We start from the raw sequence: 25,651 nt of genomic DNA on the forward strand, positions 1-25,651 counted from the left end.
TGTCGCTCTGTTGGCAAAGACCAGTCCTCATATCTGGATTAGAGATGAACACAGGAGCTCCAAAAGATCATTATGCTATAACATGATAGCAGCCTGTTAGCCCTCAGTTCAGGAATAATAACCAACATTGCTCCAAATTAGACTGTACTGAGTTATGAAGCTCTTTTATTGGCCTATTGATGATTCAGCAAGCACAATCGGATATTGTTCCTGGGACATCATAATTAATGTTCCTCCAGGACCATCATACTGCTGCAACTGATCATTGGCGTTTTTGTATTCAGGACAAAGACTGGGAAAATACGCACGTTAGAAGTTACCTGTTGTAACACATGGTTAAAGTTGGTTTAACCCAATCATATTTTCCTAAACCTAACCAAACACTGACAGAAAACTGAAACGAAAAGGAAAAAAGTTAACTTAGTGTAAAGATAATGAAGTGATCAGTTTAGCAATATGTGCCAAACTGGGTACAAACCCTGGTTGGATGAGGGTCCTGTACTTGTACCCATTCAACCACAATGGCCGGCTCCGAAGCAGACTTTCTCGCTATTGTTGTTTAAATGATGGTCCGGGAACATGAATTACAATGTTCAGGAACAACACCATCACAAGTGGCAAATGTCTGACATCACATCAACGTGATTGGACCGTCGCAATGGATTATGATAAGTTAATGATGTTCCAGGAACAACAGATGAACCATTAAGCAAATAAATCAACTTATTCGTACTCTGACTGGCTTCCATCACAGCTCTTCAGGTGGGACTACTTTTTCTCATCGTCTTTGGTCTGTTGATCAGAAGTCTAAATTACAAAGACCTCCTTGTACCTCAGTGATGAAAAAGGTCATTAGGCAGTGACTTCCTGAACAACTTATGACCTTTCCTAAAATTACTAATATCAGTGTGTCATGTTCTGCCACCTCTATGGTAAAGTCTAGTTGGGTTTCATCTACCTAAAACTATTTGGCGTTGCTGTTAGGAATCGATCGACTTCATGGTGACAAAAAGCAAACAATGGTGACTGGACACAAACTGTGGTCTCTGATGACACAGTCACCAAACATGAAAGAGTCAGGTGAGTCATTGTTTTGCTCAATTATCGAGCAAAAATGCCAAAGATTCTCTGGTTCTCTTTCTTAAATGTGAGGACTTGCTGCTTTGGAGGAATTGAGGAATAAATATTTCTAATAGATTATTTGTATGTTTTCTTGCCAGATTCACTTGTGGTATGCAGGATAAATACTGTAGAACAGATGCCGAAACAATATATTGTTAGCCAGCAGCTTGCCCTGTCTGACCAACCCATTTGGTTGACATGGGCACCGAAAGGAAACGCGCAGCGCTTCAGAGTACTTTGTGGTGCTTCTGCCACGGAGCAAATGATTTGAAGATTTCATCTTGGGCCCTGATAAACTGTGATGTCATCTTTTAGTCTCTTTGTGGTGTGTCATCACAGGTTGCATTTCTATATTACCAAAATGTTTCCATTAAATGGTTTGCAGTACTTTACAGCAGCTATTGAGGTCCATTTGTTGAAATGTGGTGGATGTGTTAAAGGAAACACTCCAGGAAGTCCCATCTGAGTGTTTTGTCCTTAACAACTTTGTTTTTGCCCCCAGCTTGCTAAAACATGGAGACGAGTGCTTTGAACCTGCATCCTGCCCGTGTCTATGGAAAGGGAAGGAGTATTACCCCGGTGACAGAGTCTCCTCCCCCTGCCATCAGTGGTGAGTTCATGCATTTCTGGAGCCCGAGCCAAATATAAAATCAGATCAGGCTTTTATAGAAAGTGATGTTCATGGACACATAATGTCTGGTGTTCCCATATGATTCTGATGAACTTTTTTTCTATTTCTTCCCTCAGTTGGTCTTCATCCATTTTGTCATGGCGCACAAATTTGTATTACCCTCACCAATCATCTGCCAACAATATCTGTCAAATTTAAGACAAATCTCCAACAAAGCCGCTAATTTTTCAAAGTCAGATTCAGCCTGAAAGCGCTGAGTCCTGAGATTGTCAGAGCAGCGAAAGTGGCCACCTGATATCTATAATTCTCTGTTATCACAGGACAGAAAAAGGCCAGGAAAACAGAGCGGGCCCTTGTATGACTCTTTGATTCCCTCAGCTTCAGAGTGTTCATAGCTGGTGAAAGGAAACACTCTCCCAGTGATCTCAGTCATTCTCCCATCCTTCCATTTCTTCTTCAAGCCATAGCCAGGGAAGAAGATGTAGATGACAGCCTAATAGCGCAATGAGCGGTGATTCAGCCTTTGACAATTCACCAGCCACTTTTCTGCCTGCTGTAAACCTGAGGCTTTCGACAAAAGGAGGCCATTAGAGATGAAAAAAATGTCCTTGCACTAAGTGGGAACAAGTTGATGCTGAATCACTGAAGCTTTGCTGTCTTTGTAGTGTTTGCCAGCATGGGACGTTCCAGTGTGTGTTTCAGCCGTGTCCGTCAATGTGCATGGCTTACGGCGATCGCCACTACAGGACATTTGATGGGCTGCTGTTTGACTACGTTGGTGCATGCAAAGTCTATCTTGTAAAGGTATTGGAAATATGTATTTATAATAAGAGAAACAAAACTGTGGTTTGGGATATTTTAACCTATTAACTGTTTAACTGTACACTTGATGCTTATAGCTTTTGTTTTTTGTGGTCATTTTTGGGCAGTGGGTTTTGTTCCCCTGGTGACACTGGCAGCTAAAATGATAGTGATAATAAAGAAAAAAGAAACAGGACAAAAGAGGAAATGAGTGGATAAACCAAACACACAGTAACTAATGGAATTACAAGCAATTTATAAGACTATATATGTTATATTAGGTTTAAAGTTGGAAGCAATTTCCAGCTATTAAGACTTTGGTAGTTTCTGTGATGGTGTTTTCTCTCCTCCACAGAGCAGCACTGATGTGATGCTCAGTGTAGCAGCCGAGAACGTTGACTGTTTAGACAGCGGAGCCATCTGCAGGAAATCTCTGCTGATCAACATCGGAAGATCCTTCGTAGCATTCGATGATGACACTGGGAAGCCAGTAAGAGTCACTTTCAGTATATTTTCCATATTTGTTAAAGAATGATGCAGGTTGCCAGCAGGGAGATTCATAAAATGAATCATAAAATGAGCATGAATCCTAAAATACAGAATATGTGCAACTGAATAATATGCTGTTGCACCTTGAGTTGGGTTATGTAGCATTAGCATTTCCTCATTTTCACTCCTCTGACAGATTGTGTTGACTAAGTCAGATGGAGAATAGCTCAGAAAATTAAATTACTCTGCCCCCTGCAGAATCCATCCAGTGTGATTGACAGGAAGCAGAGGATGTTCATCTGGCCAGCTGGATACTTCACAGTGGTTCATTTCCCAGAGGAAGACGTCACCGTCCTCTGGGACCGTAAGACCACCGTCCACGTCCAGGTCGGACCTCGCTGGCAGGTAGGTCGCTGGTTCAGTGCCTTTTTCTGACTCAGTGGAGTGTGCAGGCTTCTGATTTTAGCTTTCATTATTAGCTAATGCTCCAATCCAAGTTAGAGTATATACAGTTAAAACATTTGTTTGTTCATATTAAGAAGGACCTTCAGCCCGGTTGCTTCCTGTCTGCTTCTCCTCCCTGAAGAGGATAAAAGATATTTGAAGTTGAGCTTGACAGTTTATTCCTGAATTTGGAAGCAGTTTTGTTTGGGAGCTTTTGACCTAATCGCATGGTCGTCATCATCGAGTGTTATCGACTGTAGATCTCCAGATATTTCTTTCTGAGCACTTTTAGGATTTTTTTTGTCCATGCTGGTTGAAAAGTTTAGCTTGACAGTTAATTCTTTACATTTTCCAAGTAAGCAAACTTCATTTATTAATGAAGACCATGTAATACAGTTAAAAGATGCATAACAGGCAAGTGAGTGGTCCTTGAGTTAGGATTGTTTTTTCAAATATTGTTGTGATTTGTTATCTGCTGTTCTACTGGCTTCTAGATAAAACATCAACATTTTACTCAAACGTGGTACGAGGTCTCTTCCTCGCTCACCAGCTGGAGGATTGTTCAACAGCAATATGCTCAGTGCTGCCACTGGTGGTCAGAGGGTGTGATGCAGCACCGCTACAATAGGCATAGACTATTGTTCACTTCTATCTTGTTCATTCACACTCTTTTTTTTTTTTTACCAGAATAAGAATAACAGAAAGTGAGGTTCACTCTGTTTAATATAAAAAGTGGATTTCAATGCGTAAAAATGATGCTGTTAAAGAGATGTTGGTGATGTGTTCAGGGAAAGCTAAGCGGGCTGTGTGGGAACTTTGACATGAAGACGGTGAACGAGATGAGGACCCCCGACAACATCGACTCCCCAACTCCACAGGAGTTTGGAAACAGCTGGACTGCAGCAGAGGTGAGTGAAAAGTGACTCGTACCATCATCATGTGCATTTTATAACTGAATATTGTAACTTTAAAGATAGAAAAAAACTTAATCTTATCAAGTTACAGCTTGTTCCAACACAGAATGGTGTAATACAATGTTAATGACGAAAAAACACAAAAGACAGCAGGTGGTGACTGATTGTTGTTTTTATCAGATCATCACTGGATTTGTCAGGTGTCTTAAACACTTCCTCAACAAACAAATTACAATAAACAAGACCTTACTACTTAACCTCGAATAAAAGTTGTAATTTAAAACCGCTTTGTATGTTTGTGTGTTCAGTGTGTGAACAGTCCTGATATCAGACACCCCTGCAGCCTCAGTCCTCTCAGAGAGCCTTATGCGAAGCGTCAGTGTGCCGTCCTGCTCGGTGAGGTCTTCCAGGCCTGCCACCCAGTGGTGAGTGACAGTACAACAGCAGCTCTTTGTCCTGCAGTTTGGACTCTTTGGAGTGTTTTTTGAGTATCAAACACTTCCCTGTGTCTGATAGGTGTAAAATAAAATAAATGGATAATTAGGTAAATTGTTAAGTGGAGTATGACTTGAGAATGCAGTCGTGTCCTTTTCTCACTTCCTTTCTTCACGTTCAGGTGGATGTTACCTGGTTCTACATGAACTGTTTGGCAGACACGTGTGGTTGCAGTCGTGGAGGCGACTGCGAGTGTTTCTGCACCAGCGTGGCGGCGTACGCCCAACGCTGCTGCCACCAGGGTGTTCCTGTCGACTGGCGGTCTCCGTCTCTGTGCCGTAAGTCACGACACAGGGAGGGAGAAACCTACTTTATAAAAAAAACTCTGTTTTAAGAGATCATATGAATCTGAAGCTGAAAATAATAATAATAATGATCATTCTAAGATTCTGTAAACATTAGCAAAGCCATTAGTTACAGTTTAAACATTCTTTATAAAAAATACTGCACTGTATATCACTGTTATCAATGTTATAGCCTTTAACGGTCTCTGTGCTTCTCTCTGCAGCGTATGATTGTGAATTCTACAACAAAGGTATGATATCACACACACACACGGATGCAAACACATACTTACTGCACAAATACTCTGTGACAATAACCACTGGTGCCCTAACATGGCCTCCTGTCTGCAGTTCTGGGTAAAGGTCCCTTCAGGCTGATCACCTTCAGGGATCGGACGATACTGTTGGCAGCCAGCAGCTCCAGTGGCTCTGTGTTCCTGCAGCGGGGCAACCTCAGCGCCACCGCCAACCCGGGAGTTCTCTCACTGTTCATGATGACGCCGGGCCTCAGCAGAGCCCGACCACACGGTAAGTTACTACTTTTGTGACCGCAGGGCGTAATGTTAATGAAGGCGGTGAGAGTGAAACAGAACGATAAAGTTTCGAGCCGAAGCAAACGAACAACATGAGCTGAATGACCTTAAGATGCTTCATAGACCTGAGAGAAAATGGTGCGCTTGTATGATTAAAGCAATTGAGGTGAATTGTGGTTTTATATGATGAGGTCAGTCAACTCCTGCTCGCCGAGCATTTCCAAGTGGTATTATTGTTGGTGCTACAACTAGATGATGTCTGTTTTGACAGCTACCAACAGCACAGGAAGAAACTTGAGTCTATTCATTAATTTCCCAGGAAACAAAATTGTTAAATGTTTATTGGGAACCAATTAAACGTCAATTGTGTCATAAGAGTCCCTGATTTGATGACCAAATATATGGTGTAGGCATCCAGCTCTTCACTGCATCATACGACTGATCGCTCTGTTTTCTTCCCGTTTGCCGGCTGCTCTTCGGCTGTCCGTCCTCTTTCAGCTAATCTGAGAATCTAAGAGTTTCAACTCTCTCCGCTCTGATTGAAAGCCGGTCAGTCAACGGTCTCCTCTTCCACTTTTATCTCTGCATTTGTCAGTGTTTGTAATGATTCGAGCGTCCCAGTGAAAACACTGATGGAGGAGATGGACTTCCATTGACTTCCAGTGGGAGAAGAGTTCAGAGATCAGATTGCCAAATGCTAATATGGCAACCTGAGCTGCAGGCCGGTCAGCAAGCCAAGACTGGAACAAGCTGGTCTCACTGTTTACTGCATGTGATACTGCTGTACTCTGGATCGTTATCAGACACATTTTGCACGATTAAGTATATATTTATATATATTTTTATTTATATATTATTTTTCTCCTTTCATGTTTTCTGAATAATCAAAGAAGATGCACAGAAATGCAGTCATGTGCTGCTCTTGCAACAGGATGCTAAATACATTGTTTTCATTGAAAACTTTGTGTTATGTTGTATGCCAGGACAAGTACTGTATTAATCCAGGTCCTCTTGTGAACATTTGGTGACAAGAAACAGACCGGTGTCGTGGAGGAAAATAATGGACCATGATCTTAAAGAGGCGGAAAAGCTATTTGAAAAGCTACACTAATCAATATGTGTATATTAATAATGGAAAAAATTAAATGTAATCTAAAAGTTGTCGCTCATGAAGATGAACCCATAAAGTCATCACTTGACTCTGCAGTTCTTCCAAGTTCCATGAAGCTGTTTTAGCATCACTTTTCAGCTTACTGTTTTGGTTTTATGGCTTCAAACATAAACCCTGTACACTTCCTGCTCAGCACCAAACGTCGGAGTTAGTGAGTAGCTGTTGAACAAAGTGGAGCATTTAGCAGCTAAATTGGTCGATGTTTTCCTCAGGAGTTGGTTGAGACCAAAAACGGAGCTGAAACATATTGTCTTGTTTCCTCAGAGAAACACTAGTTAGGAATTCTATTGTAAAAGAGAATTCTCAATTTAATTAGCTTATTTAACAAGTAAGGCGGTGTAGTTTAAGGGTTGCCTACTAATTCAACCCTAATTCTATGGTTGGTAGTTGACCAGCTTTTTGCGTCCCTGTGATTTTTTCTTAAACGTCCCAGCATCTTCCCGTAATGATATCTCACTTTGTTTTCATCTACACAGACACATCGAGGGTTTCTTTTGAGGCAGCCGAGAGACCGAACTACTTCCTGTACGCAAGCCCCAGCGGCCAGGTAAGGCTGGCCAAGTGGGAGGACAGCGTGGCATTCTGGGACGGAGCCACCTTTGTCCTGCACAGGAACACCTGGACCCCTGGCTACGACTCCCTGGAGTCCCACGCAAAACCCGGCTTCTTCCTGCACGCCACGCTGCCCCGCCTCCACCTGCTCAAATACAGACACACTGACAGCTTCCGCAAGGCCACGCTGTTCAGACTGACAGGTCAGCATCACTGACATGACCAACATGCAGCGAACACTTCACACACACACCACTCACTAAAAGACAGGGATTACTGAGGGTTCAGTCACAATTTTGTCCAACAGAAAAATTGTGCTGCCATGACAACAGGGACTAAAATTCAAATTCAACAAGGAAACAGATTGAAGACAAATATAATGGTATTAAATTGTAAAACTATTGAAGTTTTCCAGCCTCAGTAGAAACTGTCGGCTCAGAAATTCCAGCAGAATTGATCCAACGTTCACTGAACTCATTTCAATCGTAATCATCACGGGTTTGGATCAGGTGGAAACTTCCCTCTGTGATCTGCATTGTTTTCTGGGGTTATATATATTTCCAAGCTCACTCAATAATCAGTTAGCATTCAGGAAGCTTTGCTCCAGGTTCAGTCGGACATCAGTTCATCTCCCTGGGGTCAAAGGTCAAGACTAGGGACTCCTCTGCCTGCATACTCTGCTGAGAGAGCAGCCAGGCTAATCACTGATGCTAAAAATACAGCAGCATTTGTGTTAGTTCATGGAAAAGGCGTACGAGCCAATAGCAGATTGGATTTCCCGCTGACAGCAGTGAATGCTGCACACATTCAGAGTGAGAGATGAAGTCCAGACTTTACACTGATGACTCTCTAAATTCATCACATTACTGGTCTGTGAAAACATCTGTGGGTCAGTTTAGCCTTAGTCTAGATTAGTAACGTGATATATTTTCACATACATCAGGTGATTAGGAGAAGGTTAATTCATTCATTTTAACATTTTTGATCCTGCTGCAACCTCAGGTGGGTCCATTAATACACACTCATGTCATTTGGAACAACCACAAAACTTAATTTTAGATTTCAACTATGATCCAAGATCACAAAGATACCAGATATGATATGTGTATAAAACGATACACATGACATCCAGAATATTTCCATTCCATATAACCATTTAAAACAGTTTTCAATATGTTTAATTAATTATGATACAACTTTAAAGAGGCTCTATGCAACAATTAACACGTATTAATCACTTTTTTATTGGCCATATGTGAACGGATTGTAACATGTGACGTGTAAAATGCGACCTTCCCGATCTCTCTCCATTGCCTGTACAAGCCTGTGGACGATTTGTTGAAATTGTTAAATGCTGCTGGACTATGGATTTCTTTGCCCAACAATACAAAGAAAATGTCTCTATGCACATTGCCTCGTCTCTTAAAAAGCAACAGTAGCTAACGTTATGTTAGTTTAGAAATGGAGTCCGCAAACATAGACTAACAACCGGCTTCCAGCACAGAAGTTCCACAGACCCCCTTTAATAAAGTACTTAAAAAAGCAGGTGTGATACTGTGATGTTGTCTTTGTTATTCAATAGGTAAATACTGTATAAAGTTATAATGCTCATTAAACTACAGTAAAATCAAATCTGATCTGAAATATTGAAATTTGTTTCACTGCATGCGTTTGTATTCATCTGTTCTGTTTCAGTAACAAAGCCAAATTTTGAGACATAACAAACTTTGGAGCTTGTAGTAATTCAGCATTGTGTGTTTTTCATCAGGCCCAAGCCCAGACGCCCCACCTGGTCCTCGATGTCAGTGGAGGTACGATTCCTGTGTTGTCCCCTGCTTCAAGACCTGCAGTGACCCGTCAGCTGAAGCCTGCATCACCATCCCACAGTGAGATCTTTGACCTTTTCAAGAACTCTCAACACAAATCAGTTTGTATATCTGATGTCATCTGCCTCTGATCTGACACCTTCCTCTCTGACCACAGCTACAGTCCAGAAAACCTGCAGAAACTTTTTTCCTTTTGATATTTTCATTTACTGATAAAATCTTCCTGCTTTGGTCTGAGAACTCTGATGAAGTTTTATAGTTTTATTTGCTGTTTGCTGTGTGTTTTTTTCACGACTGTGTGTTGCTCTCTCTACAGAGTGGAGGGCTGCCTCCCTGTTTGCCCTCCACACATGGTCCTGGATGAGGTCACTCGTCGCTGTGTCTATGTTGAAGACTGTAAGTATCCCCTGATTGAGTTCAGTGGTGTTTTGAATTTAAACCGATCCATTAATAGAACAGGATGCTGTGTGGTATTGACTTTTTGACCAGGGGTTACATGAGGAGGGACTATTTTGAAAGATGTTGGCAATTAAAAAATAGTGACAATGTTGTTAGCTAAAATCTTAACTAACATTTATCACAAAAATGTATTCAGTAAAGGAATTTAGCACAAGGATCACAGGAATTTGTCACAGTTATGTGCTCTTAGGGGTGTCACAATTTGTCAAATCCACATTTTACTTTCAATTTAAAGGTCACGATTCAATTTGATTTGATTTGATTTTTGATTTCAGGTTTTTTTCCAGCACTGACAGCTATGCTTTTGTTAGACTTGCATCTGGATTTGTAAAGATCAACAGATCTTTTTCTTGAGAACATTTTCACATTCTTCATTTAAAAGATAGGAGTATTTCAGATAAACCATATTCCTGAACAAATCTTTAAAGGATTGGGTCATAAAAAATTAAGAAAATTAAAAAATCTAACTTTAAAATCAACACTAAGAATGATATCGCTTACTTTCTGTAATTAAGTTTTGATTGACTTATTATTACCGATACTGGTCTCCACCTGGCTGTGTTTCCTCAAAGTGTTTATCTTTCTGAAAAAAACAAAAAAACAATCAAAATCACATGGGAGCATATAATGATGTTCATAGTTCATTCCAACATATTTTCCTCATTTTAGTCTATTACCTTTAAAATGGTTTTACCCTGATCGATGCACTCCTTTAGGTTGTACTCATCTTTCCATTTGGAGAACTGGCAACAAAGCCAGCATAAAAAGTTTCAGACACAACAATACAAAATCAGTTGTATAGATAATACTAAAAACATAGAACAGAATTAAACCCTGAAATGAGCAAAAACCAAAGAGGAGTCATCGATGATAGAATTTATAGTTGTACTGGATTCAGCCAAATCATGTAAATTACTGCAGTCATCACTGCTAGCCCAAAGTATTTGTAACTATCTGTGACAGAAGCTGTCTATGCTCCTATCACACATAAACTGTGTATAAACATTTTCTATTGTTGTCTTCAGGTATTAAGGTCCCAGTTGCTGTGCAGCCTGTAACACCATCCACTGCTCAGCTGACCTCTGCAGCTGTCACTCCTGCAACCACCATGAGCACGGCTGCCTCCACCACCTCCCTCAAAACCACCACCACCACTACACCCTCCACTCCTTCAGACACTAGTCCTACCACTAAAATCACCACAACTACTCCTGCCGTTATCACACAGACAACTTCGTCTGAGGCACCACCCGCCCCTGATGAGCCGACCCGTCCAGTCACCACCTCCCCTTCTGCAGCTCCTGAACTTTCCAGAACAGCAGGACCTCCGTCTCTTCCAACAGTGCCGCCTACTGTCAGGCCAGAGGTGTTGGGGCCGCTGTCTACTGTTAGAGTGACAGAAGCCCTGCCCACCAGTGAAACAGGTACGACATCATGGACGACAAGAGCTGTGAGCTCGACTACGAGCCTGTTGCACCCCATCACATCGAGGACATCCAGCGCTCCCTTTGCCATCACTGCTCTGTTCTGGCTCACCTCCACCACCAAGCCCACCGACCTTCCGCAGCCGCTCTTCACCACCACTGCCACGACTCTGCAGACATCCACCATTGCAGAACCAACCACAAGCTCAGTTGAAGGGCCGACCACCATCAGTACCCCTCCTCCTGTTGTTGTGCACACAACCAAAGAGACCATAGAGGCTACAACGCATTCAGCAGCAGTTACTCCGATTGTAACCTCCTCTAGTCCAACTCCTGCTCCAGTCTCAGAGACATCTGTAGTCACAGACAGCACTACTGTTCCCAGTACAGCTACCACTGCATACACAGACACCAGCACAAAGACTGTAACAGTGGAGCAACTTCCCCCAAAAACAACTACACCTATCCCTCCTGGTTTACCAAGCACAGCCTCCACAACCTCTTCACCTCCCCCAACTTCACCACCAATTGAAACAGGAACTGTATCTCTGCCGATAGTCACTTCAGCTACAACCACAGAATCAGTCACACCAGTTGCACCTTTCACCACCAGTAAAACAACACCGTACATAAGTCCAGAGACAACAATGCCACCTGTTACCACAGAGAGGATTCTGCACATCACTCCCACTGAACTGACGACTTCTACAACGACTGCTGCTGAGTTACCAACTTCACAGCCACTCCATGTTGTACCGACTACAACTGCACCATCTGCTCCTACCTCAGCTACTACACACTGGAGAACAACAACAAAGAAAGTGACCGCACATGAATCCACTGTGTCTGAAATACATGTCCCTACCACAACAATGGCTGCTGCTCCACCTCTGAAGATTACAGACACCACTACTGTTTCCACCTCCACAACCTATTCAGAGAGAACTTCCTGGTCTGCTGCCGCCCCAACAACAGAGAAAACCACCTCAAGACCTCCAGAGGTTCCAGAAACCTCCACCATGTCCACGAGTCATCCTGTCACACCTGTGTCTCTTACAGAAACCACTACTGTACCACTTTTACCAACAACAGAGAGCTCCACCCATCCTGTGACTACTGTGAAGACCTCTGAGCCCTGGCGTCCTCCCCATCGGGAGACCTCCTCCACACAGGTCTACAGCCCGACAGTGAAAACTACACCAGAGGTCACTTCTGAAGCTGTTGTCCACATCATCTCTTCCACTACAACTACTGAAGTGCCTCACCTTCCTGAAACTTCACAGCCGGTTGTCACCTCTTCAACATCAGCTGCTGCTACAACCACTACTGCCAAAACTACAACCGCTCCTAAAATCTCAACTGCAGAAATTGTAGCCACTACAACCAGGACACTGGTTACACTGCCTCCTCCATCTGCACCCGGTATTCCTGAGACACATCTCACCACTGTCTCCACTGAAGCTCCACCAGATGTTGACACCACCACACTCAGACCCGTCATTGTTCAGCTGATTACAGGGACAACACATCCAGTGACCGGCAGAGTGGAGGTGTCAACGAGAGCTACAACCACGCCGCCTCCATCTTGGTCTCAGCTGCACACAACCACTTCCACCGCAGCTCCAAGGCCAACAACTGTACAGGACAAAGTCACCACCCGGCTGGTGTCCACTGCAAGAGCTACACCTTCCACATCAACTACAGCCACCACACGGACGACCACCCTCAGAACGACACCCAGAGTTCCCGTGACAACAAGAGTCACGCCCAGAATCACGCCGACTCAGAGATCAACTGTCAGGCCAGTCTCTGCAAGGGTTACCATAGCAACAAGGCCCCCAGCAGTGACCATCACATCAACCACTCTGGGCCCACCAACAGTCGCACCAAGCCCTGGCACAGCAACCACGTCAGGAGTGCCACCTACAACCGAGTTGGTTACTACAGCGAGCATTACTGAACGTGCCGACACAACCGAAACAGTTTCCCGCCTGACCACCATAACTGCTCCAGCACCCGTTCCTACTCTAACAACAGTCACGGTATCTACAGCTGTCCCCACCAGAGAGTCAGCCACATCTGAGAAAACCATGACAACCAAAGAGACTGACGTGTCACCACTCACATCCCAACCAGTGACGCCTCAACCTGATACACTGATTTCCACCCAGAGGCCCACTGTTCCTACTGCCACTACAACTTCACTCCCAGCAGCCACCTCGGTCCAAACGACTGAGCAGGACAGAGTCGATCACACCAGTGCAGGTTCAACAACGCCTCCTGCACAACCATCACTCTATACATCTTCAGAAACGACCAGACACACAGCAGAGGCGACGACATCCATATCTGTGTCACCTACAAGGATGTGCACTGTAGGTTCAGTTATTGTATCTTTGTTTCAGTCACATAATTTTAAAATATTGCAAGATGGATAAGTTTTATAATGACTTTGTCTCCAAGTTCTACAAGTTTTCTCTCCCTTTAATTTATATTTGTACAAAAAAGGGCCATACTGTATGGGAGTTTTTTAAAGCTAATATTTAAAACACACTGTGGGTTATGGTCAAAAGATCTGGAAAAAGTGACTAAGGGAACCCCGAGACCTTTGTCTATGTCTACATTATGTCTATATCAAATAATATGCCTATGGCACACTAGTTGTCTTCTTCTTTTTCTTGTGTGACTTTTGGGTTTTCATTTTTTGTTTTGTTGCCCTCCAGCCTCCGTATGCAGAGATAGTCGATGAGTGCACAAAGTACATCTGTGTCAACAGCCAGCTTGTCCTGTTCAACAAATCCCAGAGCTGTCCCTTCACCTCTGATCCTCCCAACTGCGGCCTGCTTGGCTTTGCCATCCTGGTCAATGGAGACAAGTGCTGCCCGAAGTGGGACTGTCCATGTGAGGAAAATAGACACATAAAAAATAACATTGTGGTCCATTTTTTAATTTTTAAACTTGTGTCTTGAAATTAAAGATAGCTCACTTCAACTTTCAGACTCTGCTCTCAAGTTTTCATTGTCGTCTCTCCCGTGTTCCAGGTCGCTGCTCGGTGTTTCCAGATCTAAATGTGATCACATTTGATGGGAACAGCGTTGCCGTCTACAAAGCTGCCTCATACATAGTGACCCAACTGCCCAATGAGACCGTCAGTGTCCTGGTTCAAGAGTGTCCAGCTAACTCTGAGTCACCAGTAAGCCAAGTGATAGACTCACTTTATTGGGATTTGAATATAAGTCACCAATTTGATTTGTCACTAATTTCAACTTGATTTTCTTCTCCTTTCCAAAGCTCCTCTGGAATTTCACCAACCTGTGTCTGGTGTCGCTCAACATCACCCACAAATCCAACCACATCATCATCAACAGGCTGCAGAGGAGGGTAGGAGGCACTCCCATCTCATCCTGATATTTGATCTGCAGATTAAAGCTCAAAATTGCTTTCAACACTAATAAAATCTGATCAAATCTGGTAACAAGCCCTTTTCATTTTCTTTCAGCTCTATGTCAACTCACGGTACGCCAAGCCTCGATTCAAAAAGTTTGGATTCGAGATCTACGACACAGGCAACATGTACCTGATCCGCAGCCCGTCTGGTCTCAAGTTGCAGTGGTACCACAGTACCGGCATGATGGTGATCGACACCGACAGCTCCAGCAACAAGCTCCCCACCATGGGCCTCTGTGGTAAGAGTACTTCCTACTCCTGCAGTAGGTTTTCTAGCCACACATTTCATTGTATTAGTTCTCTTTAAAACACTAAAAATACAATTGCAAAACCACTCCGTCATTTGTAAATTTTGTCAGTTATATGAAAGATTAATGTTTCCTCATTGGAAAAAGTGGAACGTCACTAGTTTAAGAAGTTACAGCAACTACTATGGCTGCAAGATCCAGTGGCGACATTCAGGGATACATTTGTTATGTCTGAAGTAAATGTAATGTTTTTGTGAACCCTTAGGATTCTGTGATGGAGACCCAACAAATGACCTGACTTTGGCCAATGGCACCACAGTGGGCGCAAGTGAGGATCCGGCTATTTTCATCGACAGCTGGCAGGTTCCCAACACCACCAGCTACATCAGCCACAGCCGCCGCCGAGAACTCAACTGCTCCACAAGCGACTGCTCCACCTGCCTGGCCATGCTGCAGAACCACGCCTTCTCACCCTGCCACGCCTTCGTACGTTAACCTGTCTGTGAACTAATCTCCAGGTTCCTTTGCTCACACAGGAGCCAGTAGATATGTAGTTTTTTAACCTGAACTAAACCTAGAAAGGCTGTTGTTCAGATAGTAATTGCTTAAAAAAATGTAATGCGTATATGGGTTAGTTGTCAAAATCCTGCTGATGTATTTAATTTGTCAACCTTCTTCCGCCATTATTATTGTCTTACTTCTCTTCAGTGAAATACATGTTTGAAGTAAGTCAAAACAGGTGGACTAATTCTATGTTGTATAACATGAAACGTCAGGGGTGAAGAACTGCTAATGATGGCAAAATCTGTATTCTGGCTGAACATATTTACTAATAATCAATAGCTTCTGATCAAATGTATTTGATTGTTTCTGTGTTTCCAGGTCCCACCGAGCACATTTTGTGAGGTTTGGGTACGAGATGAAGAGTACGTCAACAACCAGTGTGTGGCGCTGGCTGCCTACGTGGCTTCTTGCCACAAATTCAACATCTGCATTGAGTGGAGGAGTCCAGATTACTGCCGTAAGATTTCTGTCTGCCATTAAAAGATTTAATTTAAGCAGAACAAAGCAACAGCTTCTGAACCAGATTGAATCTATTGGGGAACAACCCAAACACTGCAGTAACAAGATCTGACTAAATAGCTTACTGGAAATGTCAGAGACTGTTCTAACTTTCTTAGGCTGGACGTGTGCCCTTAACTAAGTTGCAATTACCCAGGCAACATTGCAAGTCTGCGACAAAAACAAAGCACAGGTTGTCTACATTTTTGTAAAGCCTCGTCACTATCCCAGAATTTTCAGGCTTGCAATTGGTCAAGCCACTGCAACTCACAAACATCACCATAGTCCTTTGTCACCACAGACATTTAACTTGTCATGATTGAAGATGTCTTCTGTTTTAGGAAACCAGTGCACTACAATCCCCTATGCATTGTATTTTTTTGTCATAGATAGATAAAGATAAAGTTGTCATAGATAGAGTACCACACGCCCTCGATATTGAAAACATAAAATCACTCCATCAAAGAAAGAAAACAATAAATATCTTTCTAGATTTTAGAAATCTGCTGTCCACCCCCACTGAAGTCAAGTTTTGTGTTTGAGATACTGACATGTTTGTGTCTCCTCCTTCAGCCTTTGTGTGTCCCGACACTCTGCGGTATCAGGCCTGTCTGCCGGCCTGCACGTCTCAGTCCTGCCCCAACCACGACTTTGACTCTGACCCGGATCAGTGTTCAGGCCTGACGGAGGGCTGCGTGTGCCCTGAGGGAACGCTCCTCCACCGGCCATACTCCGCCCTCTGCATCTCACCTGAGAAGTGTGGTAAGATACCAGTTTAACTGTAACTGTAATACATTAACGATCATGTCTTCACTCTTTTTGATGAGTGCTTTTTATTTTTTAAAGATGGATTAGTAGATTTTTGCTTCAGTACTCTCAGCTCATTAGCAATGCTCTAGACCCTGTGTGTGTGTTTCTGCAGCCTGCACTGACAGCTCTGGTGCTCCTCGTGCACATGGCGAGGTTTGGAAAGCCTCGAAGGACGCCTGCTGCATGTACCGCTGCGACAACGACACCATCGTCCCGGTGGAGTACAACTGCTCCAGCATTTCGGAGCCGGTGTGCCATCGAGTTGGGGAAGTGATCATCAGCCTGGCCGACGACACCAGCTGCTGCCCGCAGAGAGTCTGCGGTGAGGCAACGAGTTTTAGTTTAAATCAAGTAGCCTCACTGGTCAATTCTGAGACTCATTTCATATTTGAAAAAATTTTAGAAATGTGATGATGTATCTTCTGACTCTGCAGTGTGTAACCAGAGCTTGTGTGACCTGCTGCCTCCTGAGTGTAAATATGGGGAGAAGCTGGTGTCGTACTACAGACAGGACTCCTGCTGTCCCGACTATGTGTGTGGTGAGTTTCATCTGATCAACAGAGTGATTGCTTCCCTTTCTTGTACTAAAGGATGCCCTGTATTTAAATTATCTTCATCCAATAACATTTTAATCGTCATCATCTGATACAAACACAGATATTTTTATGTTTTATTGCCGCCAGTAGAGTTTACTTACTGTCACAGTGACTTCTAGTGCAATCTTAAATCTTTAATATACAGCTTCAAAATAATGTTAAAAAAACCCATCTAAAATGCACTAAATAAATTATTTTATCTCATGTTCATAGCAAACAAAGACTTAAGTGTAAAAATACAATACAATTGCAGGTCATAGTCACTTCCTGTAGTCTCTGCTAGTTGCCTCACAGTGACAACAGGAAGCCACTGCTTACGGCCAAGAAATTGTTTGGCAAAATCAACCCTTAAAACCACAACTTCCAGTTTTTATACTTGGTTTATGTAAGACATATAATGTGTTAATTAGAGGTTTTCAGAAGCCTTTCTTCCCATTTGAATAGAGCCAGCCTACTGTAGATGCTTTCCACTGCCTCTAGTCTGTATGCTAAGCTAAGATAACTACCTCCTGGCTGTACTGTATTAGATATGCAGTGAGAGCGGTATATCTTAGTCGCATGTTTCCTAACTGTGCAACTAGCCCTTTAATGTTTCTTTTTGTGTTACAGAGTGTGATCCGGACCTCTGTGAATCAGACGTTCCCTCCTGCAGAGACGACCAGACTCTGATCGCCACCAGAGCTGATGGCAGCTGCTGTCTCGCACACATCTGCAGTCAGTTAAAAAATCATTGAAATTAATTTTTATTTTCTGTGTCACATCCAACCACCAGTGTGATGAGTGAAGTGTGTGCTCTCTGCAGTGTGTTCTTCCTGTCCGGAGTCGCCTCCTCTCTGTGTGGATGGCGAGGTGCTGACGGTGGACAGTAACACCACAGACCGCTGCTGCCCCACCTACCAGTGTGGTCAGTGAACACACACTTTTTCATTGTATTATTTCCCCTTTCTGTATTTTTACATTAACAGACAAACAAATACAAGAATAAGACTTAAAGTTAGATGCACAACATAAACCAACAATTTTGAGGATCCCTTACATTTGTTTGGTTAAAGAATTGTGCCGAGCTGAGCTGGACGTTTTACAGTTGAAAAATGATAAACTATGCCATAGAGACACTCACCTAAATCACCTTAAACCTACTGTATGTTTGGCATTTCTGCAATGTCTTGGTGCTAAAAATACACCCGTAACAACATACCGATGATAAGTTAAATTTGGCTGACTCATCTGTTGTGCTCTGGTACATACAGCTGAAAACAGCTATGAATACATAAATGACTGTTCTGTTTTTGTGTGTCTGTGTGTGTGTGTCTGTTTGTGTGTGCAGTGTGTGAGCCCTACAGGTGTCCCCAGCTTGGTTGTCCTGTTGGGATGTCGGTGATGTCTGTATCAAGTCCCAGTCGCTGCTGTCCCAACCAAACATGTGGTACGACTCGTAAAATCAATCCAGCAGAAACATTTTTAAATTGTATTAAAGGCATTACTAAATCAATGAGACTGAGATTCACTTCAGCATAAAATAAGTTTAATTTTGGCATTTTGGAGGCTGAATTCACCCTGAATTGGCACTTTGGGGCTTTGATGAACTGTGAAGATGATTCATGTTTTTTCCTTTCAGAGTGTTCCTGTGAAAAGATCGCCTCCCCTAAATGTGGCCTGGTACGTCATAATTCTTTCTATTCAGTCTATCCGTTTGGACATCTAATGATGTATTTTACACGATCTATATATGTTTCATGATTTAACATTAGTAGGTCATCATGCTACAGCTAAGAGAGCTTTAGGTTTCTTAAAGCATTTTTGAAAGCAGTGAACACACAAGTAATGCTTAAAATGTTTTAAAAGGAACAAACTACAAGACACTACCAGACAATGTATTTTTTTTAATGTCTTTAACACTGTTTCTGTGTGTTTGTTTTAATCAAATTCTCTCTGCATTTTCTGTTTAAATGTTTCTCTGGTTCTCTGCGTTTACTCTCTATTTCCTTTGTATTCTCTATGTGACCCTGGTTCGGTTCTTGTTGTGTTCTGCAGGGAGAGGCCGCTCAGCTGGACCGGGCCTTCCTGTCCGACCCACAGAATCAGTGTGCCTGCAAAAGATACAAGTGTGGTGAGTGCTGCTGGCTCAAATTCAAGATGGAGAAACTGAGATAAGTGATTTAGAAATATTCCACTTCCTGCAACAGCTACTACACATTTTCTCTCATAACAGCAATCATAGACTGTATATGAACTTAATTAGTGTTTCCAAAAACATGGACATTGATTCACAATTAAAACGAGAATAAACAAATTGATAAATAGGCTTATATCATATAGGAAGAGTAACAACAAGTACAATTAAAATAATTTAAAAGTATATCTTAATTAAACAAGATGTTTTGCCAGTTTCCATCGGAAACTACAACCTTGCACACGCTGACCTTCCTGTTTGTGTGTTCAGTGCGCGAGGCTGTGTGTGTGTTCGGCGAGCGAGGTGTGTTGCGGCCGGTCAGACGCTGGTGGAACACGACGACGCCGGCTTGTGTCACAGCAGGCAGTGCAGCCGCAGCCTCGACCCGGCGAGCGGCTTCCACCTGCTCCGCACCAGCAGCATCAACTGCTCCGCCCACTGCCAACCAGTAAGACCACAGCACACACACCAGTACACTCAGACAGGGAGAACAAAGTCTACTTCAGTGCTTGAACACTGCTACTTCTCTTTTTCCTGTACTTGTTCCTCATCTTGAACTGATTCCTCCTCTTCTTCTTTTCCTCCTTCTTCCTTTTCCTTTAAATATACCTGACCTTAGAAAAGAAGAAGCCAAACCTCCCAGATACTCAGGTAAAATCTCACCGACTGTGATGACGATAAATATTTTACCATTCAACAGACAGAACATTAATTGGAAACTATTTTGATACTAGATTAATGGTTGAAGTCATTTTTTTAAACAAAAGCATCACAAAGTCACTGCTTCTGATGTCTCAAATGTGAATATTTGCCAGTGTTATCCTCCTCTGTGACAATGAGCTGAATCTTTGAGCTGACAAAAAAAGACATATGAGGACGTTATCTGCATGAAATTGTGATTTACTTTCATATTTTTTACTATTTTGTAACAAACTTGTAAGGTAACTGGTAAACTGAAACCATGGTCATTTAATTTTGTTCCTGTTCTTAATACATGGAGTAAAATATTGAGATAATTTATTCCTAATCAAACTAATGTCACAAATAACCCAAAACATCTCTTGGCCACCCCAACATGATGTCATGTTTTACGTTTATACACGCAGTCAGAGCAACATATCAGGAAGACAATTCTACAGAAAGAAACACGCATATTTCTACAGTAATTAGAGTTTAACCATCTTCTCTTCTTTTCTTGCTGAAAAAAAAATCTTCGTTTGTCTAATTTGAAATGTTTTTCATTGTTTCACAAAACTAATCGAGACTGTTTCTGTGTTTTAGAATCAGATCTACGTCCCTCCAAAGGATCAGTCTACGTGCTGCGGTGTGTGTAAGAATATTTCCTGCCTCTACGAACATGAGAACGGGACAACAGTTCTCTATAAGGTAGGATGTTTATACATTAAATGTTTATGAACAGTATATTTTTAATATATTACATAACCTCTAGTATCACCGGTACAAAATACATCTTGAAGTATTTAAAGAAATGAGTTTGACAAAAGAAAGATTACAATTGCAGCTTTTCCAGAGTTCTCAAATCATACCTCACAGTCTCCACCATCAGAAAATTTGCTCAGTTGTAGTATGTAGCGATTTTGGCTCAACAAGCCAACAAGTTAGTAACTGAGCCTTGCCCAGTTTAGCAATCAGATTTCCTTCGTAGCTCCTGTGGTTCAGCATGTGATGTTATTGATGCTGCTCGTGTGTTTTCAGCCGGGGAAGTCTTGGGTATCAAACTGCATGAAGTTCGACTGCACAGACACTCTATCTGGACCCACGCTCATCTCCTACTCCTTCAGCTGCCCACCATTCAACGAAACAGAGTGTATGAAGGTCAGCATGCAGCAACACACACTTTCACAAATAGACTCAGACATCCAAGTGTACAGAGCAGAGTTCAAGTTAAAAATCCTTCTTAAAGATCAAGTTAAATGACTTTTAAATCATTATTCTCTTCCCTGGTTTGATGGGGAATAAATTTACACACGGCAAATTTCAAACACAAAATAACAGAACAATTATGTTTTTCCATGAGATTTGTATTCTGTATGATAAAGTCTATGTTTCATAATGGTGTGACTTAATATTGTTGTATAAAAACAGTTTATAGGTAAAAGATGCATTTATTAATTACTGTTTCCCTGCAGGTTTTACATATAATACTGCAGGTTGGCAGGATCACCCCAGAATCTGTCATATACTTCTACATGTTATTGGACTGGACTTTTTTTATACACCCCTAAATACACTTATTCTAAAGGGGGGAGGAAATAGGCAAAACTGCAGTTTATTTTTACATGACACTTATTGTAATTTTATGGTTTATGGTTTGCAAGATTGATTCAATCAGAGCAACATATGCTCAGGCCTTTCTGTCTCTGGAGTTCTCTGTCAGTATAGTGTGAGAGTTTTGTGTATTTTGTGGCGGTTAAACTTCAGTTCTTAACTTGGAAAGGTAATTTTCGCTTTTCATTCAAATGAAAAAGTTTAAATTGAAATCACTGATCTAAAGGCTCGTCACGTAATAAATCAAGAATACCCAAAATAGTTTTTCGTGAGAACAGTCTCACATTATAGTATTATTATTACTAAAGAATGTCAACCTTCAAAAACCATATTGGCAAAAATCTGATGCAAAGGCAGAGGGTTGTCACAGAATAGGAGATTTTCTTTACTTCTGTCTTAACATTTTGACTCTCATCTGCACTCAGATCGGTGGAACTGTCGTAAGTTACATGGACGGATGCTGTAAGACGTGTGAGTATCTGATCTGAGCGTAGCAGCAGTTCTGTAGTTAGTGTAGAGCTGTAGGCTGCAGCTGACACTGAAGAGCGCCTTCACCTGCCGCTCAACATGTTTCCAACATGTTTGCCCTTCAGTTTGTCCGTTTCAGTCCAAAAATCTTGTCTGAATTGGATCCCAGCTGTTGTTTTCCATGACATTTGTCTGCTGTTTATTCAGATTAGAGATATCTGTCAGCGTGCTTTTCAGTGAATTCAGTCTTGTCAGTAAAAATGGCAACGAATAACTCATTCAAGGTGTCACTGAAAAGCATCTGATCACATGCAAGTGGGTTTGTGGTTTATGTGCTGCAGCTTACCATCATGTACCAATCCCACCAGGTACTGGATTCCCTCTGTTCCCTTTCCCTGTTAGCCCCCTGACTCCCACAGTTAACACAAACTGTGAACGAGGTACACAAAACAACAAGGCTTGTCAGTGCCATTGTTGATATTCAACAATGTACTCCCTCCAAAAACAATATTTCAAAACAAACAGGAAGTCTGACTGCAACCTGTTCCTCTCTGCAGAACAAGTCCTCTCAACTGCTGTCTCATTTCAGGTCTCTGTGAAATAAAAATCAGAAGAAATTGGATGCAAACGAAGCCAAAACATGCCACTGAAATCATAAACATATATATTTATAACACTTGTGGTACAGATGTTGCATCCTGTTTGCTTCTTGAAGCTGTTAAATTTTGAATTTTGCTCGTGATACCCATTTTTTTTTGTTTACCTTAAAAAAGAAGATGTAATGATGTAATTTTACACCTTCAAAGGAGGCGGGGACTCAATCCTGTATGTAGGCCAAAAATGACGTCACACTTGAGAGGACAGTATTTACCCCCGTCCCTCCCTGTGGATCACGTACATGTACAGGACAGCTAAACTCTTTCCCCATTTAGCACTGTCTGGGCAGTGCATTGTTGATTGCCAACAATGTACTGTTGGTAGTGGCCCAGTAGTCGGGCTTAGACGTCTGCATGTGTCAGTAGATCATGATGTGGGTTGGTGTCGGGGTCTTTTCATTAAACACGTAGCTGCTGTAGAAGATCTGCATGCTGCTGCACCACAGCTGCAGTGCTGCTCTGCCACCAGGGGGAACTGTGTGGGAAACTGAAGCTGCTGTGTGAGGCATTTTACCATCAAATAATCATCAGAGCAAACAGTTGAACATTCGTCTATGCATTTTGTATTTTCTGCATTTTGAAAAACTCAAGTAATAGAGAAGTTGTTTTGACACATTTCACCAATCAAAACAAAAGAGCAGTTGCATCTTGTGCCATTAGCAAAAGCTCTATAGGAAATCTATCTGCAACTTGTGAGCAACAATTTCATGCCTGTGGTTGAGTCTTCACCATAGCAACGGCCTCTGAGGCTGATGGGTACTGTGATTTTTAGGGTGATACTAAACTGATCAAGAAATTTTAACTTGTATATGTAAGATGTATATATATGTATATTTGCCATAATACTGCTGAAAGTGTAATATTTCAAACATATATGTTTAATTTACTCCAGTTTGCTCTGTTCTTACCAGTGTTCCTCTAGTAATCAGATTAGGAACGATACATCTATCATTCGATGATAAACAAGACAAAAGTTTGGTTGAGGGCGAACTGAAAAGTGCAGTTGTTTCAGTATTACTAACAAAAGTTGAAAATGATGCTGACATTATGTAAATAATTTATTCTACTCATCATGTTCAAATTGGATTTTGATGTGTTTTAGATTTGATCTCAACTCAACTCAATGGTGTTACTTCACAATAACACAGGAGTTGAATGTGCCTATGAATATGAATGATTCTATGACTGTGATTTATTACTTATTTTACAGACTATAGTGACATAGATTTACCATTGGTGATATTGAATGGTTGTAGTAGCGAAAAGAAGGAGTTTCTGATGATGGTTGATGTTGAAAGAAGTAAAAAAACAGACAGAAAAAGATGCTAAAACATATTGAAATCTCTTCAGAAGGGCCACACACAGCAGCTTTAGGTTCATGCTCATATTTTTGTTTCTTTGTTTGTTTCTTTGTTTTTTTGCCACATGGCACAAAGGTTGATGGAGCATGTTTGTGGAAACTGTTTTTTTTTTTCATTTAATTTATTAACCCATTTTGAAAGATTCAAATGTTTAAAAACATTTATTCTAAGGCATTTTGTGCACACGATAAATGCATGAAGGATCACATCATCGCTGTTTATATATATATATATATTTTTTTATTTTTGTGACGGGGAAGCTTCCTCCTTTGCTTTCTAACTATAAAGCATTTATATGATTTCTCGGCTGTATGTCCTCCTTTCTTTCTTTGAACTCATCCATCTACTAAAACTGCTTGACAGCTTGCGCATGATCTACAGGCTTTGTGCTTCCCAGGATTCTTTGTTCTCTGACATCTTCTTCTTCTTGGTGTTTGCTGTGTTCTCTACATGCAGCAGGTCAGATGTTTTGTCTTTATTTCTCATGTTAACTTTGTTCCAACTGATTTTGTTTATTGTCGTGTGAACAGGCAAAGAAGATGGGAAGTCGTGCCAGAAGGTGACAGTGAGGATGACAATCAGGAAGAACGACTGTCGCAGCAACAGACCGGTATGTTTTGTGTCTGTTGTGATGTGCTGCTGGTGCTGTTTGAAGCACCTGAACACAAAACACAAAAAAATATTAAATCTGATGTTGTGGTGGAATCATTACGACTTCGACTTATTGGCTCTGCACCGACTCTCTGTGTCCTGCAGGTGAACATCGTGTCATGTGACGGGAAGTGTCCGTCTGCCAGCATCTACAACTACAACATCAACACGTACGCTCGCTTCTGCAAGTGCTGCAGGGAGACGGGGCTGCAGCGGCGCTCCGTGCAGCTCTACTGCAGCGGTAATGCCACCTGGGTCAGCTACACCATCCAGGAGCCCACCGACTGCTCCTGCCAGTGGTCTTAAACACACAGCCCTTACACACACACACACGCACACACACACACACACACACACACACACACACACACACACACACACACACACACACACGCACACAGTATTCAGATCTACATCCTCTAAAACCACGAGAGATAGAAGAAGAGGGAGAAGAAACCTCAGCCATGTTGCTATAGGATGTTGGGAGAGTGAAATTCTGAGCTGTGAGTTCCAGGGCTGAATGACTCTTATTAGTTAGTTGTCCTGGTGCCTCTGCTGGCAGGGAGGAGGTACTGCAGAGTCTTATTCCTCCGCAGGCAGCAACAAACTATACAACACTGTAAGGTGACCTTTGACCTCTGATTTGCCCCTTCCCAGTGAAGCAAATGGGGTGGGACAAAAATAAGTGTGGCCCACTTGACACCACATGATGAGTTATATATATATATATAACTATATAACTATA

The 25,651-nt window shown here is 42.1% G+C and overlaps 1 protein-coding gene across 1 annotated transcript in view; it reads left to right on the forward strand.

The window, feature by feature from the left end:
• The window catches only part of otog (otogelin), a 52,430-nt gene extending 27,218 nt beyond the window's left edge, over nucleotides 1-25,212 (forward strand). Inside the window, 34 exon segments of the mRNA XM_073463825.1 lie at nucleotides 1,625-1,732; nucleotides 2,419-2,557; nucleotides 2,910-3,044; nucleotides 3,302-3,448; nucleotides 4,276-4,395; nucleotides 4,710-4,826; nucleotides 5,018-5,174; nucleotides 5,405-5,431; nucleotides 5,532-5,708; nucleotides 7,361-7,639; nucleotides 9,205-9,322; nucleotides 9,579-9,658; nucleotides 10,747-13,520; nucleotides 13,869-14,046; nucleotides 14,187-14,338; nucleotides 14,437-14,526; nucleotides 14,645-14,831; nucleotides 15,106-15,326; nucleotides 15,723-15,861; nucleotides 16,476-16,664; nucleotides 16,825-17,034; nucleotides 17,147-17,251; nucleotides 17,918-18,022; nucleotides 18,111-18,212; nucleotides 18,636-18,734; nucleotides 18,927-18,967; nucleotides 19,343-19,418; nucleotides 19,752-19,796; nucleotides 19,799-19,929; nucleotides 20,763-20,867; nucleotides 21,198-21,317; nucleotides 22,196-22,241; nucleotides 24,786-24,865; nucleotides 25,012-25,212. Of these exon segments, the coding sequence (XP_073319926.1) occupies nucleotides 1,625-1,732; nucleotides 2,419-2,557; nucleotides 2,910-3,044; nucleotides 3,302-3,448; nucleotides 4,276-4,395; nucleotides 4,710-4,826; nucleotides 5,018-5,174; nucleotides 5,405-5,431; nucleotides 5,532-5,708; nucleotides 7,361-7,639; nucleotides 9,205-9,322; nucleotides 9,579-9,658; nucleotides 10,747-13,520; nucleotides 13,869-14,046; nucleotides 14,187-14,338; nucleotides 14,437-14,526; nucleotides 14,645-14,831; nucleotides 15,106-15,326; nucleotides 15,723-15,861; nucleotides 16,476-16,664; nucleotides 16,825-17,034; nucleotides 17,147-17,251; nucleotides 17,918-18,022; nucleotides 18,111-18,212; nucleotides 18,636-18,734; nucleotides 18,927-18,967; nucleotides 19,343-19,418; nucleotides 19,752-19,796; nucleotides 19,799-19,929; nucleotides 20,763-20,867; nucleotides 21,198-21,317; nucleotides 22,196-22,241; nucleotides 24,786-24,865; nucleotides 25,012-25,212 (7,000 nt within the window).
• The last annotated feature ends 439 nt before the right edge of the window (nucleotides 25,213-25,651 follow it).

This window comes from Pagrus major, chromosome 4 (assembly GCF_040436345.1).
Source record: "Pagrus major chromosome 4, Pma_NU_1.0".
Taxonomy (NCBI): Eukaryota; Metazoa; Chordata; class Actinopteri; order Spariformes; family Sparidae; genus Pagrus; species Pagrus major.